The following is a 17,428-nucleotide window of genomic DNA, read 5'->3' on the forward strand; positions in this document are numbered from 1 at the left end:
ACAGGAAAGAAGGGAGGAAAGGACAGAGGGGAGGGAAGGATGAAAGGAAGGAGGGAGAGAGAGAGAACCAAAAAGAGGAAAAAGAAAGAGAGTCCAGGATCCGGATCCTTACCTCCTGCCGCACATGCACACACAGAGCGAGGGCGGGGGGCGGGGGGGGGTGGAGGAATTACAGCCCCAAGCATAAGATCTAAAACCAGAAAACTCCTACAAGGAAATACAGCCCAAAATCTTTATGACTCTGGGTAGGGTAAAAAATAAGACTCAGAGATCGCGAACCATAAAATTAAAAATCGATAAACTTACTAAGTTTAAATTACATTGTGATGCGGTAGAGGACCATATCTAAAGGTAAAACTTTAGTTCCTCAAAAGGCAAAAAAGAAAAAAGGAAATAAAAGTAAAGAGGAAGCCAGACTAGAAGAAAAAGTTTCCAAATATTTATCTAATAAGAGTCTAGTTCCCAGAACATAAAAACAACTCTTACAATCTAATATTCAGAGCACAGTCAACCAGATTGCTTTAAGGGGACAAAAGATTTGAAAGGACATATACACAAAGAAGATGTATGAATGGCAACGCAGCACAGGAAAAGATGCTCAAAACAGTTAGTTATCAGGGAAACGTAAATAAACCACATTGTAGAGTCTACATATTCACCAGAATGGCTAAAATGAAAGACAGACACTGTCAAAAGTTGACAAGGGTGAAGAGCAACTGAAACTTCCCCTCCCCCGCCCCCCGAGTACACAAGGGTGCAATCACTCTGAAACACAATCTGTAAGTTTCTTACACATGGAAACAGCCACACCCCTGTGACCCAGTGACCTGCTCTTGGATACTTAACCACAGGAAATGTGAACGTACCTCCACTCAAGGACTTGGATAGGAACATTTGTGGCAACTTTGTTCACAGCAGCACAAAACTAGAACCGATGGAAACATCCGTGAACAGACAGACAGGCAACAAATTGTGTCTGCGTGGCACAGTGCCGTGACGTGCCGTGCCGATACTCACGACGTGGCAGAGACGTCCCAGAGCAGCATGCGGAGCACGAGCTGCCAGACACCTTTCCAGCTCCGTTACACCCTAGAATGAGTCCATCTGCTCCATGGAGATGGAAAGTAGGTCAAGCGGTTGCCTGGGAACAAGGGTGGGGAGGTTGACTGGGAACACCTCCAGTTGTCATGGCAACAGTGTGCCGCTCGCTGGTAGCATTGATTAGTCAGGTGCACACCTGTGTCAAAACACATCAGATGTGCATCGAACGTGGATGTGCTTTACTGTATCCAAACAATACCTCAAGAACTTCTGATTTTTTAAGAAGCAGCCATAGAGAAAAAAAGATGACCTTGGAAGAAAAAATAGTTACACTGTGGGCAACGGCTTGACACAAACCACATGAGCCAGAAGACGGTGTGATGATCTCTTCAGATGCTGAGAAAATAAAAAGTGCCGGCTTCCTTCTTTACTCCCGGGCAAAGCACTCTTCCCAGTCAGCAACAGAGCCGGAGCAAAGGCACTTTCAAAACAACTGACCACGCCCACGGACAGCAAACACTATCACATGAAATACTAATGACGGCGGAACAAGAGCAATCCCAGGAGGAGGAGGAGGAAGGAAATCAAAGGGTAAAGAAAAGGGCAAACACATGAGGGACGAAGCAAATATTGACCACGTACAATAATGCTGATGGAGTATCGATCTGTACCATGACAATGGCACATAATTAGGGAAAGTGACCAATGGCATAAAGCATGGTCAGGAACCGCCTGGAAATACGGCACAGTCACCAAATAACACTGGGCTCCGATAAATAACAGTGAAATGCGGAATTCTCCAGAGCAGCCCTAGCACAATGAGTGTGTAAGTCCGCAGCTCACCGAGAATGTGTTCATGATCGTCCTGTCCCTGATCGATGTAAAAGAAGGCAAGGGAAGGACACAGGACAGGCACTATAGGGGAGACCACGCAGTGAGACCATAGATAAAAACACAGGCAACATTGGAACGATGACATCGATCGAGGGCTCACTCCTCCCAGGCCAGCTGCGTCAGCCGCTCTGCGAGGAAGGCTCCGGTCATTTGAACAAACAAAGCTCGCTACAAAGAATGATCAGCTTCAGTGGGGACAGATATCAAAGTAAATGAGAGTTCAAAGAGCGTGTGCAGAGCAGGCCCCAACACGGGGCCGCTTGGCCGGGGCCGAAGGAGTCCGCACAGGCTCAGGCCCTCCCTGTGAGGCTGTAGCCCCTGGAGGCGGACGTCCCTGGGTGGCCCGGCTCATCGCCAGGCCGGCAGGCACATCCAGAGGCCCGTGGGCACGCAGGGCAGATCAGCTGGTCTGGAGCCCACACGCCAGCAGGGCGGCGCCAGGTGTGGGGTGAGAGACGTCTGCACCCGGGGCCACAGGAGTCGGGTCTCCTGGGCAGAGGAGGGCCGGGGCGGGCTGGTGGGCACACAGAGGGCAGAACCAGACGACCCCCACGAGCGTGAGCTGGAACACTCAGAGAAGCAACTCTGTGAAGCGTGCAATAAGCCTTTAAAAACACCTACCGCCAGCACCATCACTTCTGGAAAGGCACCTAAGAAAATCACCTAAAAGATGAAAATTTAAGGGCCATTTGGAACAGCAAAATATTTAGAAACTGCCTCACTGGCCTCAACAGGGAAATCAAGTAAACAACGTAACACCCGTCTGAAGAGACGAGGAGGAGCTCCCCGGAAAGGCTCAGGGAGAGTTTGCGACTCCCCCGGCAAACACCTGCGATGGAAAACGAAGCCCCCAAAGGAGAGAACGTGCAGGAGTCGAGAAGCAGAACAGCAACTGCCCCCTGAAACGGCGGGGTTCTTTACACCCCGTTTGTCATTTTCCAGCGACGACCTCGAGTTCCTCCCTAAAGTGCGCACAGCGAAGTCAGAAGAACTGCTGTGTGCAAACTGGCAAGTGAGTGTAAAAGCGAGGGGTCGTGCCGGCAAATGGGAGGGCTGTGTCCCGTCACAGACCCCGTGTCTTTTATAAGCAAAAGGGGGCAAAGACCTACCGTTCTCCCCTTTAAGACAAGGGAGAGGATGGACAGTGGAGGAATCACACTTCCCTCCTGCTGGCAGGCACCCCACACAGGGCTGGCTTCTCCCGACCGGGGGAGGCCAACATTAATAAGTTGCTACTGGAAAAAACACAGTCCCCCCCCATCTCTGCCCTGCCCGGCTCCGCTCAATTTCACGGTGCACGACTCTCGTCTGCAATACTGTCACTCAGGCGCCGGGACAACAAACAGAAGCAAGCCTATCTTGTTAACAGATGTTTTAAGAAAACAAACAACCACAACAACAGAACCAGACACTTTTCTTACCATTTCAATGGGTTGTTTAGCATCACTGGCACCTGCTTTGGTGGAAAACGCTTCATTACACTGCTTCCCTTTCAATTTCAGGTGACTTCACTTTTTCCCATGAGGAAGGACTGTGAGCAAGAAACAAACTGGGGGGAGTGTCCCCGGCAGTGACTGGTGTCCCTGCCTGGGACGCGCTCAGAGCGGAACCTGGCGTGTTCTTCCCAGGAGGGCTCCCACTTGGGGGGAGACAGGAGACCAAGCAGCCCACACTGCCCCGTCCTTGGCAGGTTCACAGTGGGGACCGTCACCTGCCGTCCCTCCCCACACGAGACAAAGAGCACATCCAGCCATTGCCTGGGCCCCAAGACACAGCCCTCCGTGGGGCCCCTGGACCCCCGGCCACAGCCAAGGAAAAGCACTCTCCACCTTGGTGAAGAACATTCTAGAAGCACCTCCGACAGAGTTCCCTGGAATGCGGCTCAGAGACCCTGGGTTCTCAGCCTGACCTCTCGGCAGGGAGGGTCCCCAGGACCTGAGGTGCTGACCAGCACGTCAGAGGGTCGTGGTGATGTGCGAGCATCGGACGCATCCCCGGATTCGGAACCTGGACGGCCGCCACCACCGCGCGGTCCGCTCTCTGACAACACACAGGGACCGGCTGGCGTCGGAGAGTTGGCAGGTGGAGGCCAGGGGCCCACTCCAACCCCCAGACCACCTTCCTCTGGCACCTCAGTCGAAATTAGCAGCAGGAGATGCCCCCCAAAGACCGGCATTTCTACGCGTCCGAAACGCGACTCGACTTCCAGGACAGATTAGGATTGAACACCTGACGACCAAAGGGCCACGAGAGAGCCCCTCCCAGGCCCCGGCTCTGGTGCCCCAGAGGGGACCCCACGTGGAGATTCGGGGCGAGCAGCATCCAGCAAGGACACAGAAGCTCCACGGCCTTCCCCACGTCTCACCTCCCACACCTCTCCCCCCCGGCTGGTCCGGAGTTCTGTCCTGTCACGGCAAACCTGGGACCCAGGGAGGCGGCGGCTGCCCCGGTCTGTGAGCCGCTCTAGCAAATTAGCCAAACCCGAGCAGGGGCTCGTGGGGACATCGGCGCCGCAGCGGCTGGTCGGAAACCCAGTGACAACCTGGACCTGCACTTGGCATTGGCAGAGGAGGCCGGCCTTGCAGGACGGAGCCGTCACCGAGCAGTCCTAGGCAACCCCGGGGACACTGCGTCAGGACTGAGTCCAACTGCCCGACACCCCACTGGTGGCACAGCATCGCGTGTGAGCTGTGGGGACACCACACACAAACACACTGGAATCGGGGTCAGCCTTTTCACCCAGTTTGGGGGGGCAATAGGGAGCGGAGGGGACTGCGGCCAGTGAGACGGGACCGCTTCTAACTTAAACCGCGCACCATCAGCTCCAGCTCCGCAGTCTCCAGAGGTGCCTGAAACGTGTGTTTTTAGGTCAATTCTCCTGACGTGTCCACGACTGGCCCAAATTGAAGGGAAAGAGTCACACAAAACAGGCCCGTGGACTGCCTGCTTGGCACCTGGACACAGGGGCTGCCTCTGCCTCAGGGCCGGCCGGCAACTCCCCTGCGAGGCCCCCGCGAGCAGCGCCCTCTCCGGAGGAGGGCGGGGCCGGGCCCTCTCCTCCCCAGGAATCCGCGTGCGCCCCCAATGAATCGCTCAGCGTCAGAGCGCCTCCAATTCATCATCGCTGCTTTTATTTTTTAAAAACGATTAAACATCATTTTCTTTCCCTTTCTAGCCCGATCCCAGTGACAGCCAATCCATCAGCCCGTCGGCTGCTGTTTAACCACAGCGCTCCGCATTCATTATTCCCCACTTAAGCCGTTCTTCTAAAGGGGGGATAACTCAATTCTGCCTCCTGATCGCAGGGAAATTAAACGGCGGTGTTGAAGGCGCGAGCTCTCCCGACTGGCCTCGAACAGGCGACCGCAGCATCGAGGCCGAGGACCATTGTCCCAAAAGGTGGCGTGCCACTGCTCGAGTCTGGGACCTCACACACAGCCGCCCATCGATGGGACAGGCGTTTCCAAGGGGGATTTGGCAACAGAGATGAAGCTGAAGATACGGTTCACCCGAGCGCACCGGGAGCCACCGTGAGGACAGACCCCGGAGCCTGGGCCTCGCCGTGGGTCACGCCAGCTGCCGGCAAGAAGAACCACGCACAGAAACACTGAAGTGTCACGGACGTATTTTCCCGATTATGTGCCAGGAGCTCTGGTCTTTCCTCATCCTCGATCATCCGCCCCCTCTCCCTGTTTTACACACGCTGACTCTTTAATAGTTTGTGGCTTTTATGGAAACACACGACCCTGGGGCACCAGCAAGTCAGGTAGGACTGTACGTAGGCAAACGGGCGCTGCTGTCCACAAGAGTGAAAATTTCAAATACTGGTTACCCGTCAACAGGAGACTGAGGAAGCAAACGATGAACTATCTGTCGTGTGGGCTACTACTCATTGGGGCAATAAAATCTCGAACTCCATGCAGGGACAGGACTTAATTCAGGAACCACTGCCTGGAGCCAGAAAGCAGGTTCCAGAACGAGTCCTGGAGCACAGGGCCAGTTCCACGGTTAGAGAAGAGGCCAACACGGCGTCTGTGGGAGGCGCCTTAGTCCGGGCTGTGGGAACAGGCCCCACAGACGGGGGCGGGGAGGGGGCCTCGCAGTCTGGAGGCTGGACGTCCACGGTCAAGGTGCAGGCAGATTCGGTGTCTGGGGAGATTCACTTCCTGGTTCACAGGGGCCGCCTTTCCCGGGCCCTCACGTGGTGGGAGAGAGCGGGATCTCCCGGGGGTCCCTACGATCAGGCAGCCACCAAAGCCCCCATTCTCATGACCTCACCAATCCCAAAGCCCCCACCTCCAACCCCATCGCCTTGGAGTTAGGGTTCATTCAGCCTGTGAGTCGGGGGGGCAGGGCAGGGGGGCAGGAACATGCAGACCACAGCAGCAGCGATGCGGGCAAGTCCAGTCAACATTCCTAAGGGGGACAGACACACAACCCAGGACGGTGGGCGCTCTTGGGGGGGACGGAGAAGGCCATGGGGACATCGCTGCTGTTGCTTTAAACTCGGCGGCGAATTTGGGGAGATGCTCGCCTGGGACAAAGCCTGGTGGCAGGCCGACGGGTGTCTGCGACGACAGTCTCCGTTTTAAAGTCGCCAGAACGGTTCACAGGTTAGTCACTGGGAGAGGTGGTCAAGGTCAAGGTCGACAGAGACAACCACGCTGACAGATGTGCCGCTGACATGATGGGACGAAAATGGCACTTCACCTCCCGAAATCTGTAACCCCATCTAGTGGGGGGGGGGGAAATCCGGCAAGTCACAGTAGGGGGACAGGCCCCAGCCTCTGACCAGGGCCCCCCAAAATGACCCAGCTCGTCAGAAACGAGGGAAGGCTGAGAAATGGGCGCAGCCAAGTGGGACCGAAGGAGACGTGACGCCCACATGCAGCAACTGTGGCCCCGGCGGGACCCTGGGGCGGAGACGAGGACGTTCGGGGGACACTGAGGGAATCTGAACACGGCGTGACGGAGCTCAGCACCCACATCCAGCCGTTGACTGTAACAAATGTGCTCCACGGAGGTAAGGCGTCCCTACCGGGTGGGAGCGAGCAGGGCGTGAGGGGCGGTCTCCGTGCAGATTCTCTGCACTGTCTGCCCGATTCTTCTGAAAACCTAAAACTGCCCTGAACGTTGAAGTCCACTTGTTTTTTTATATGTGACCCTCTGGTAAGACAGGGGGGTGCTGCTGGCAGTGGGTGGCCGCACACCCCTCCTGCACACACAGCGTCCCGCTGCCAAAAGCACCAGCCCGGGTACAGGCCTCGAACGGCTCACGGTCCTGGAAAGCGCGGTCACATCGAGCTGCCACCTACAGAGAGGAAGACAGGACACCGGCCATGGACCTGGGTAAAACCAGATGAAGTGTCCTTTCAGGAGACACAGAGGTTTCTTCTCAGGCAGAAAGAAAAAGGGAACCGGGCTCAGTGCCTTTCATGTCGGTTTCGAGGCCCCCCGTGGGGGCACTGAGGCACCACCACAGGAAGCTGAGAGCCCCGAGGGCAGGGACGCGCGGAGGCACCCAAGCAAAGGCGCATCTGACCGCTTCCTTCGAAGGCTGACGCTGGACCAGGGGAAGGTTTTGTGAATTCAGGGGCCTATTTGGTCAGTGGCAACAATGATGGGAAAATAAAATGATTTAGGGGCGGCCGGGTTCCCAATAAACAAATAACAGTAAAGACCAAATTAAGAGGCTTCCCACTGGTGTCAACTCTGCAAGTTCGCCTCCGTTGGTTTTGTAAACTCCCCGGCTGCCACCATCGGAAATTGGCGCGAAGCCTCCAGTTTTAAACCCCCACAGTGGCAGAGAGAGCCCCCATCTCCTCTGACCACCCCGCTCTGCCTGCTCAGGGGCCACGAACGCCGGACCCCCTGGGGAACCTAACGTCCGCAGTCCGTAAGAACGGGCGCATCGGAGTCCAGCGGCACCGGGAGTTTCAGAGAAATTCTACTGTGTTAGTATTTCCGTTCCACAACCCGGCAATGCCTGGGATCAGCAAAGTGGTGATTCAGGCCCAGCCTCCCAGGGCCACGAACAACCGTGAGGAAGGTTCTACGGGGGCTCAGGAAGGCAAACACAATCCTGCCAGAGTGTTCGTGACCTTGGGCAGAGTTTTGCTTTGGCGCAAATGCTCTTCTCTGTCTGAGGCAGCTCCGGTCCTGAGAAAGGAGTCTGGAGCTGAGAATTATCTGCCATCTATTTGCAGAGTGCCTACTACGCACCCGGCACTGTTCTAGAACCTTAGTCTGCGCTCTGGCCCCAGGCTCCCAGTCACAGCTCCGTGAGCCCCACTGTGCCCACCTGTAAGGGGTGCTGTCCTCTTCTCAGGGATACGCCGATGATACAGGAGGGCAATGCACAGCCTAGGCCCTGGCCCACAGTAGGTGCTCAATCGGTGCTGCAGTTAGTAGGTCCTGCTCCCCGTAAGACAACCCCTCCCACATCAGCGCATCTCCCAGACTCCACATGGTCCCATCCAGGGCCAACCCCCCTGGGTGCACACACACACACACACACACGCACAGCTGCTTTATGTCCCGGGACCCCAGCCACTCCCCAGTGTCTGCCTCAGAGAGCATTCCGGAAGACTAATGTCAGTCAGTGTTGATGTTATACAGAGAAGAGCTACACAGGCCATCTTCCCAGAAATGTTTCTTTTTAAGCACCTTTAAACTCCTGCCCACCCTTTAAGGACCAGGTGGAGCGTCACCGCCTCCGAGATGCCTCTCTGGATTCGTCCCTACAGAACACACTATGCCCCCTTCCTTGTTGCTCGTTCCTTGGTCTCTTGTCCTAGAACCGTGCAGAGCGCCCCCTGCTGGCTGAGCTCCTCCATCTCAGCATCTGTCTCTTGGACCAGCCTTTGCACATCTTAGGACAGAGTGTGAGCCCTGCTTCTGAAAAGGGCCATAAAAGTCCAGCCGATTGTTCAGACCTGCTGACACAGGGGACGGGGAGCCACCAGGTCATGATGAAGGCGGTGTTTTAAGATCAGCCTGGCCACTGGTAGCAGGAGGGATTCGAGGGGAAGGACCACAGCCCGAAACCAGGAGGCAGCCTCAGGGACATTCCAGGAGTGACCCGCACGTCACCAGGACACAGTGCTCAGCCCCTGAGGTTTCCTTGGTCAGCGGGCTCCAGGGCAAAAGGCACGTTTGCTTTGTTTTTTACCAATGACATCAGAACACCCAAACATGGGTTTATTTTTCTCCAAACTATCCATCTTGAGAATTAGGAAAACTTCTTAGCCGTCTTCATGTAGCCGCGTTGAAACCTGCCAGTTTATTCCAGACGGCGTCGCGACTCAGAAAGGTGTGTCTGGTTAAGGGAATGAACGGACGAGCCCCAGACTGGGAGAAGGTGTTCTCGGATCTCAGAGCCAACCGCCGACCGGCGTCTAAAACATACCAGAGCTCCCAGCACCGCGACAAGAAGACAGACGGCCCGAGTGAGACAAGGGGCAGAGGTCGAAACGGACGCCTCACCCAAGAGGATACATGGACGAAAAATAACCACACACAAGATGCACCCAATAGTATGTCATGAGGGAGCCCTGGCTGGTGTGGCTCGGTGGACTGAGCACCAGCCTGAGAACCACAGGGTCGCCAGTTCGATTCCCAGTCAGGGCACATGCCTGGGTTGAGGGCCAGGTCCCCAGCGGGGGCCCCATGAGAAGCAACCACACACTGATGTTTCTCTCCCTCTCTTTCTCTAAAAATAATAAACTCTTTTTAAAAACATGTCATTAAGGAGTTGTGAACTAAAACAATGAGATGCCACTACACGCCCATTACAATAGCTCAAATCCCAAACACGAACAGCGAAATCCTGGCGAGGGTGTGACGTGACAGGAAGGCTGGCTCGCTGCTGGTGGGAGTGCAAAGCGGTGCCGCTCCTGAGCACACGGCGCGGCGGCTTCGTGCAACACCCGACGTGCTCCTACCACTCGATCCCGCAGCCACACCTCTGGGCACTCACCCAAAGGGGCTGAAAACTTCTGTCCACAGGGGGAAAAAAACGTGAAAAGCCATGGAGAAATGTGAGGGCACAGACTCGGTGGAAGGGTCCAGTCGGAAGAGAGGACTGTCCACACCGTACACTTTCAGCTCCCTGACAGGCACAAAGGCCAAACTGAACAGTGAAAGGAGCGGTAGGTCGTTGTTGTCTCGGGAGCTGGTGTCTCACGCGGAGCTGGCAGAACCCGCTGGCAGGAAAATGTCACAAAGGCATCAAAAACTTCATCACGTCTTTTGACCTATTCGCTGCTCCCGTTCTCTCTCCTAAAGATTACCTACAGGAATATTTAACAGATGTTGTATGTTTAAAGAAAGAAAAGAAAGAATGTTTAAAATGGGGAAATTGAAACATCATAACAATACCAGCAGCAAAGTTTCAAAGAGGACGGAGATGAAACGCAGGAATGAACAGACGATCCAGCCATAGTATCAATAGAACGTTACCCTGCTATTAAATGTAACATATAGAGTGACAGGTTCTTGCAAGGCCCCAGGAATCCTGAAACTGTTGGGAAGAATTAAGTGCGTGTATTCGAAGAGGAAGAAGCCTACCACTTTGTATCAGTTTTTTCGAAGGGGGTGGGATTTATTGTTATAGTTAAATAGTGTCATGTATTTATTTCACCTGATTACGGAAAACAGATTTCAAAGCTAAACCACTTCTAGTACTGACCAAAATAGCATGTTAGTGTATGTATACATACATGTGCACACACACAAATATATGCAATCCACATGTTAAGCACGCCTACCCCTGAATCACGCACGGGTTCGGGGGTGACTTTTACCCTTCATTTCACTCAGCTGTGTTTCCTAAACTGCCCACGGCAGGCCGGCTGCTACTTTTGAAGTAAGAAGCCTTTTTGTACTGGCCGGCACACACATTCACAGAGGGGTTCCCGCTGGGTAGAAAAAGCGGTGGAGTGCTTTTAAAACATTTCTTTTTTCTTTCCTCTGGCTGACCTGAGCCTGTTGGGGAGGTGGGGGGAGGGAGTGCTCCATTTCCGTGGGCGGACTGGGTCGCCACGTTCCGGCAGAAATCACAGACCAGTTCAGGGTGCGCTGTGCTTCTCTGCCTCGGATGCCGGTTCCAGACCACTGTGTCGCCGGTGCTCAGGGGTCTCCAGGAGCCCCTCTGCCGATGCCCCTGCACCACCAGACGCTGTGTGTTTCTAAATCCATCACTTTCGGATCCCGAAACTGTTCAAAATGAAACACCTGTGTCTCCTGGCGGTGTTTAAATTCATCAGTACTTCATTTGTTCCTGCATCGTGATTCTCAACTCTGGCTGCCGGCTCAGATCACCCGGGGAGTGTTCTCTGAATCGCCGGGGCCTCGCACCCTGAGGACAGCGCACTTCACTTGGTAAGCCTCCCGGGCCGGCTGTGCGGACGCGCATCCACCACTGTGAAGCCGTGACTTACTCAGTCAGCAAGCAGTTCCCGGCCCCTGGATCAGCTGCCTAGGGGTGCAGTAACAAGTACCACAGACTCCATGGCTTGAAACAAGGCAGGCTGATTCTTTGCAGCTCTGGAAGCCAGAGTTCCCTGCTCCCTCCTGAGGCTCGAAGGTACCTCCGCTGCCTCTGGTGCTCTCGGTAGGTGGCTCCTGCGCCCACTGGCTCCAGCCGCATCCCTCCCATCTCTGCCTCCGGCTCTGCCGTGCCTTCTCCTCTGCGCATCTGTCTCACAAGGTCACCTCATCGGATGGAGGGGCCACCAGATCATCGAGGGTGGTCTCAACTCAAGACTCTTCATTACAGCCCTGGCCAGGTGGCTCAGTTAGTTACACCAAAGGCTTCCGGGTTCAGTTCCCAGTCAGGGCCTTGTACCTCGGTTGAGGGTTCAATCCCCGGTCCCGGCACGTAGGGGAAGTGACTGATCAGTTTCTCTCTCTCCCTCTTCCTCTCTCTCTCTCATCAATAAACATCTCCTCGAGGCATCTCCTGGCACCTGGGGGCCAGTCTCGGGGAGTGGCTTAGCGTGGGCTCTGAAAGCAGGTTGCTCTGGCTCCGCCTGGTCCCGAGCCATGGGGAAGCCGTGGGACCTGTGCCTCGGTGTGCACATCTGTTAAATGGGGGTGGCGACAGCTATCAGCCTGACGGGGTTCTCACACTTCTGATTTTTAAAGTTCACGTTCCCAAAAGGTTTATCGACATGTCTAGCATGGAATAAGCATCCTGTGGTTTTCCATTTTCCAAAAGAAAACAAGGGATAAACAGCAGACTCACACAAAATCACTAAGTCACACGAAAACACTCCACATATTCTTTCGCCTCTCAACACAAGCTTCTACTACGGAAGGAAAGAATCCAGACGGAAATTGAGTCTGGTGGGAAAACACGACTTTTCGCAGGAACAGAGGCAGCCGTGATGATCACCGCGCTGTCCTCATCCCTTCTTTTCCATTTTTCCCCAACCACAGGAAGTCCTTATTTTATGTGTTTTTTGTGTCCTTCCACTGTTTACGCCCCTTCGCCCGGCCCTCCCCTCTGACTTTGCTTCGACTTTGTCTTGTCTAGACTTCGGGTTTTCTTCTTTTTAGATCCCACACACCAGTGAAGACCTGGGGCATCTGTCCTTGTCCGTCCCACTCATTTCACTGGGCACAGGGCCTCCAGATCCATCCGTGCCGTCACGAGTGGCGAGGTTCCGTTCTTCTTCACTGCCACGTAATATTCCATGGCGTGTACACGTGTCTAGGGATAAATAGGTCCTTTCTTTCATTCTCGTTTCCACCTGGAATGAGAATCCTTTAAGTGGGACGAACGACGCAGCCTGGCTCACGGTTCACAAACCCACACGGTGACTTGCTTCTGGTCACACTGTCACTTAGCGTCTGTTTCACAGAAAGCGCGATGAGGCAGCCAAGTTGGTCACAACGAACTCCTCTGCTCAGTGGGTCCTAGCTTCTGGCCTCCGGCACTAGGCTCCAGACTGCCAAGCATGGTCAACATTTGACTTTGACCTTGACATCACCTTGAGTCGGGCCACCGTGAAGCAGGCTGTTCCGCGTCTCTAGAGAAGCCTGTTTAAGGTCCCAGGAGCCTTTCTGTGGATGGGGAAGCGGGAGCTCCGTCCACAGGCGCCGCCCAGCGTCTCCCCGCCTCGGCTCCAGTTTTCCCACGAGCGCCAGCTCAGCGTCGAGGACGCCGACAGCATCTGCAGTGGCAGCCTCTTTCTGAGGTCCCTGTCCCACCGGCGGGGACGAAGCCCTTCACAGTCCGCCCTCATCTCGAGCCCTGCGGTCCGGCACCGTTTCCAACGATCCGCCTATCACCGCGCTTTCATTCCCTTTGGCCCCGAGTTATCTGCACTGAACACTTTCAAATTTGCTGATTTGTCTAATCTCTTTTCTCCTCTGCTGGCAGCGCCAGCCTTTATCTGCTGGTTCCCATCTCCACTCCTCACATCCCCCCTCAATGAGGGCTCATTAAAACATCTCAAATGAAGACCTTCCCAGCCTCGCCAGCTGAGCGCCTCGGCCCTGCCCATTCAACGCACGTCCAATTCTTATCGCCGACTTCCAGGCAGTTTGTACATTACATTCTATTAACAACTCTGTTCCACCCAAGGTTGTCACAATTCAGAGACTGCAGCTTCCCGTGGGAGGTTTGGTTAGTGATACATCCCCATATTCCCTTTGTCAGCCGGCAAACACGCCCGTGAGCCCGCATTTCACACCTCATTTGATACCATGATTCCGCAAAAAAGTACAAACAGCAGCAATTACTTATTGTGGTTGGGGAACGGGTTTTCTCGGGGCAGGTGACGAGCTGGGCGCTCTCCTTCCGCCCGGAGAGGCCGGACTCTGGAGGGGACCGAGAAAGCGCTGGAGGGTGAGCCGTCCAGTGGTGGCCCCTCGTGTAACGGCGTTTCCTCTCTTGTAACCTTTGTCTCTCCTAAGAAGGCAAAACCGGTGCTCACAAAACCAGAAGTGATTTCCACTGTTTGTCCCTGAACTTCAAACATCGCCGGCAGGTCAGCCCAAAGTTTCCCCACGGCTCTTGCACTGTGCACGGCCCGTGGAACTGCCACCACACCCGGCCCACGGTGTCCGAGGACATGAGCCCGAGCACGACAGGAGGCTGGGGGACTGGCCGGCCGCCCCTGTGACCCTGCCCTGCACCCACCCCCTGCAGGGCCCTCTCCCACACTTGAAGCCCGATTCATCAGGTGGGTCCATCATCCCCCACTCCCAGGGCTGGCTGCAGACACGGGATCTGGGGTCTGTGAGCCACGCTGCGCCGAACAGAGATGCAGTGACCCGGGGCAGCCCCAACAGGGAGAGGCAGCTCACTCCTGAGGGAGGTGAGGGGCCCTGGGGGCAGGGGTGGGGGAGGAGGAGCCCGCCAGAGGGGACGCCCACCCAGAGGACAGACGAGAGACAGGCTGCGGAGGTGCTGCACGAGCACCTGGGCCCAGACACCCCCAAACCCCGCCATGTACCCAAGGAACCTGGGTTCCCTCGCTGCTTGGACTTCAGGTGCACAGACCTAACGGCACCCCCTGGACAAAGCCAGCCTGATGGGCACCTGGCCACCAGGAGGACGTCTCCCAGTGGGGACAGCATCCCACATGTCCCAGTGCAGAACGGAGACCTGTGGCAGACCACCTCTGAAGAGTGTGGCAACACCCGGCCGCCGAGCACCATTCTCGCCTTTGTCCCCGGACAGCAGCCCACCCCTCCCCCCACTACAAAGCCCGGAATCAATACCAGATGGTCATTTTCCTGGCCAACCCTGCTTTGATGGGCAATAGCACAGAATCCCGTGTTCACTGATGAGATCCCAAAACAGACTTCCAAGGGCATAACTGGAGAGGTCTTCCCCGGTAGAAAGAGATCCATGAGGAGAAGCCCCCCTCCCTTCCAGTCTTTGTCTACAACTGGGTGAGTCTGTGATGGCTGGACCTGCTGCAGCCGTCTTGCCACCACGAGGAAAGAAGCTGGAGGATGACAGTCAGTGAACTGGGCACCACAGAGTGGACAGACAGAACCCACCTGGAGACGCACCGACCCCACAACCCCTCCCTCTAAATTTCCCACCAGGTGAGATGATAACAAGCCTATTGTGGCAGCCACTCAAGGTGGGCGTTCCACTCCTGGCAGCGGCGAGCACGTGTAAATGTCCGAGGCTGCCTGCATCTGTGACCGCCCGGGGTGTGGGAGGGGTGCATATTCCCAGGGAAACCGTGGGTCGGGCGGGTGCAGACCGAAACCCCTGCCAGGGGGCGCGCAGGACGCCGACCGGAACGTCGAGTTCGCAGTGAGAGGCAGCGACCTCGCTGATCACTGTTCCCAGCGGGAGGCTCTGGGCCGCTCAGCCCGAGTCCCTTCCCTCTCTGGGAGAGAGACCATAGGCAGCAGGCAGACAGACTTCTGGCTGAGGCTGGGGTCCCCCTGTTAGGGACAGCACCCAGCAGGGACCCCGCCGAGAAAGGCGAGCTCTACCCAGTCTCTTCTCCCTTCTCATGCCCCCACCCACCCTGCCTCTCCCTCATTCATTCATTCATTCATTCATTCATTCATTCATTCATTCCCCGCTGTGGCTAAGACTGTGGTGGACCTCAGAGGGTGTGAACACCAGAAAAGAAAGAAGAGACCACCCATGGTGACAATCGGTAAAAGAGGCAAAGATAACTTGGGGTGAGAGAGCTCAGTGTGCCCATCAACAGGGACGTCTCCCCTCGCCTCCGAAGGCGTTCTATTCTGCCCATTTTGTTCTCCAACTCTCCAGTGCAGATAATAATAATAATGATGATAATAATGATGAAAATAACAACAAAATTCTTAAAGCAGGCTCTCAGACCCCGCACTGTGACAAAGGTGAGCCCAGGCCGTGTCTGAGGCCGCCGAGCCAGTTGGGCCGCTGCAGGACAGAGAGAATGAAGAACGAGGCCCCCCCGGGGCGGCCACCCCTCACAGAGCCACCCAGGGCTGGGGGACGAACTCAAGAGCACACGTCGGCCTCCACTGTGCTCACAGGCACCTTCATCTTCCGTCAGTGTCCGCACCCACCCCCGCGCCCGCCGCCTCGGCGCCTACCTGCTCTGCGGGTCCCGGTGCTGGCCCACACAGGTGAGGGCGGCCGTGGTCTGGACACCGTCATTGTCGATTTCCTCCTGGATGGCCCAGCGGTCTTCGCCGCTGACCCTCACCGCTGCAATTCTCACGCCTGCCGCCGCCTTGATCCTGTGGGGGGTGGGGGGAGACGCAGAACCACTGTAGTTTGAAATGGGCAGCAAGAACACACCCCCGGGACAGAGGTGCCCTCACCTCCAGGAGATGCCAGGGGCCGGACTGTAAGTGGCTTTTCTCTGAAAGTCAAGTGTCCTATGATTTTCCCAAGTGCCTGGAGCGGGAGCTGCCACACATGGTAGTTTTCCGTGGGCAGCGCGCAGGGAAGCGGCGAGTTCTGCTTCAGGGGCCCCGTGACAGGAAGGGAGGATTGTTTGTGGGGGGGGTGGAGAGGCCGGGCGGGGCCTGCGCTTCCCCCAGAGACAGGGAGAGGTCCCCAGGGGGACGTGGGGCGTCTGGGAGGCCGGGAGGCTGCCCAGCCCGGGGACTGAGGAGGAACAGGCCGCCCCCACGGCACCTCCCTCCGGAGACTCCCGATGCCTCCTTTGCCCCAACTCGCTCTTCCCTCCTGCGAAGTTCTGCCGACGACACTTGCTTGTCCTCGAAGCTGCCTGTCCCACCAGCCCGACCTCCCAGGAGCTCATTCATGTGAATCACCAACACGGGCCCCCCTCTCCCCGGGCTTTCGGCCGTCCCAACCTGCTGCCACACAGGGCCGTTGACGAGAAGTTTTAGAGTCTCGATGCACAGAGTCCTCCCACCCCGGGGACCGCGAGGTCCCACCGTGCTCTGCACCTGCTGCTTGACCATCTTGTCACATCCTTTCCTGTCCGCGCAACTGCTCACAGAGAGCGTTCATCAGGCGGCCCGAGGCCAGGGCTCCCGCCGTGGTCCTCAACATCCAGATGCACCAACGGCGACCCTCCCGCCCCATCGGCGAGTGTCCAGCTGGAGGTCACAGAGCTGGTCGTTGCAGAGCCAAGACCAGGAGCCAAACCCGCCCCCCCCCCACGCAGAGCCTCCTCTTGAGCCACACTTTGCGTCATTTGCTGCCTGGCGAACACTCAGGGGTTACGTCTCGGACCAAAGTCTCCGTGCTCAGCTCCCTAACTGAGCCCTCGTCACCCGGCCTCTCCCCTTCAGAGACGATAGGACGTGTAACAAAGCCAAGGGCAGGCCCCTCGTCCTCGGGGACTTTGTCAGGAAGCCTCTCCACCCCGATTTGTGAGGCGACACGCACAGTCTCCCCAGTGTCCCCCCTGCTGTGCATTTTCTCTTTCCCACCCGAGAGCATCGCACGCAGCAGGTGAGCTCACCCTGGAGTTTCAGAACCAGGTGACCAGCCAGGAGTGACAACCAAGCACTGAACAGCAGGGACAGGGCCTCAGCAGGCCAGGAG

At 56.3% G+C, this 17,428-nt stretch overlaps 1 protein-coding gene across 1 annotated transcript in view; it reads right to left on the reverse strand.

Moving 5' to 3' along the window:
* Positions 1 to 17,428, reverse strand: part of TMEM132B (transmembrane protein 132B) — a 160,385-nt gene that overhangs the window by 47,453 nt on the left and 95,504 nt on the right. Inside the window, exon 3 of the mRNA XM_053669594.1 lies at positions 15,997 to 16,143. Coding sequence (XP_053525569.1) covers positions 15,997 to 16,143 — 147 coding nt within the window. The remainder of the gene's footprint in view (positions 1 to 15,996; positions 16,144 to 17,428) is intronic.

This window comes from Artibeus jamaicensis, unplaced genomic scaffold (assembly GCF_021234435.1).
Source record: "Artibeus jamaicensis isolate MK-2021 breed Jamaican fruit bat unplaced genomic scaffold, CSHL_Jam_final contig_525, whole genome shotgun sequence".
In the NCBI taxonomy this organism is placed as follows: domain Eukaryota; kingdom Metazoa; phylum Chordata; class Mammalia; order Chiroptera; family Phyllostomidae; genus Artibeus; species Artibeus jamaicensis.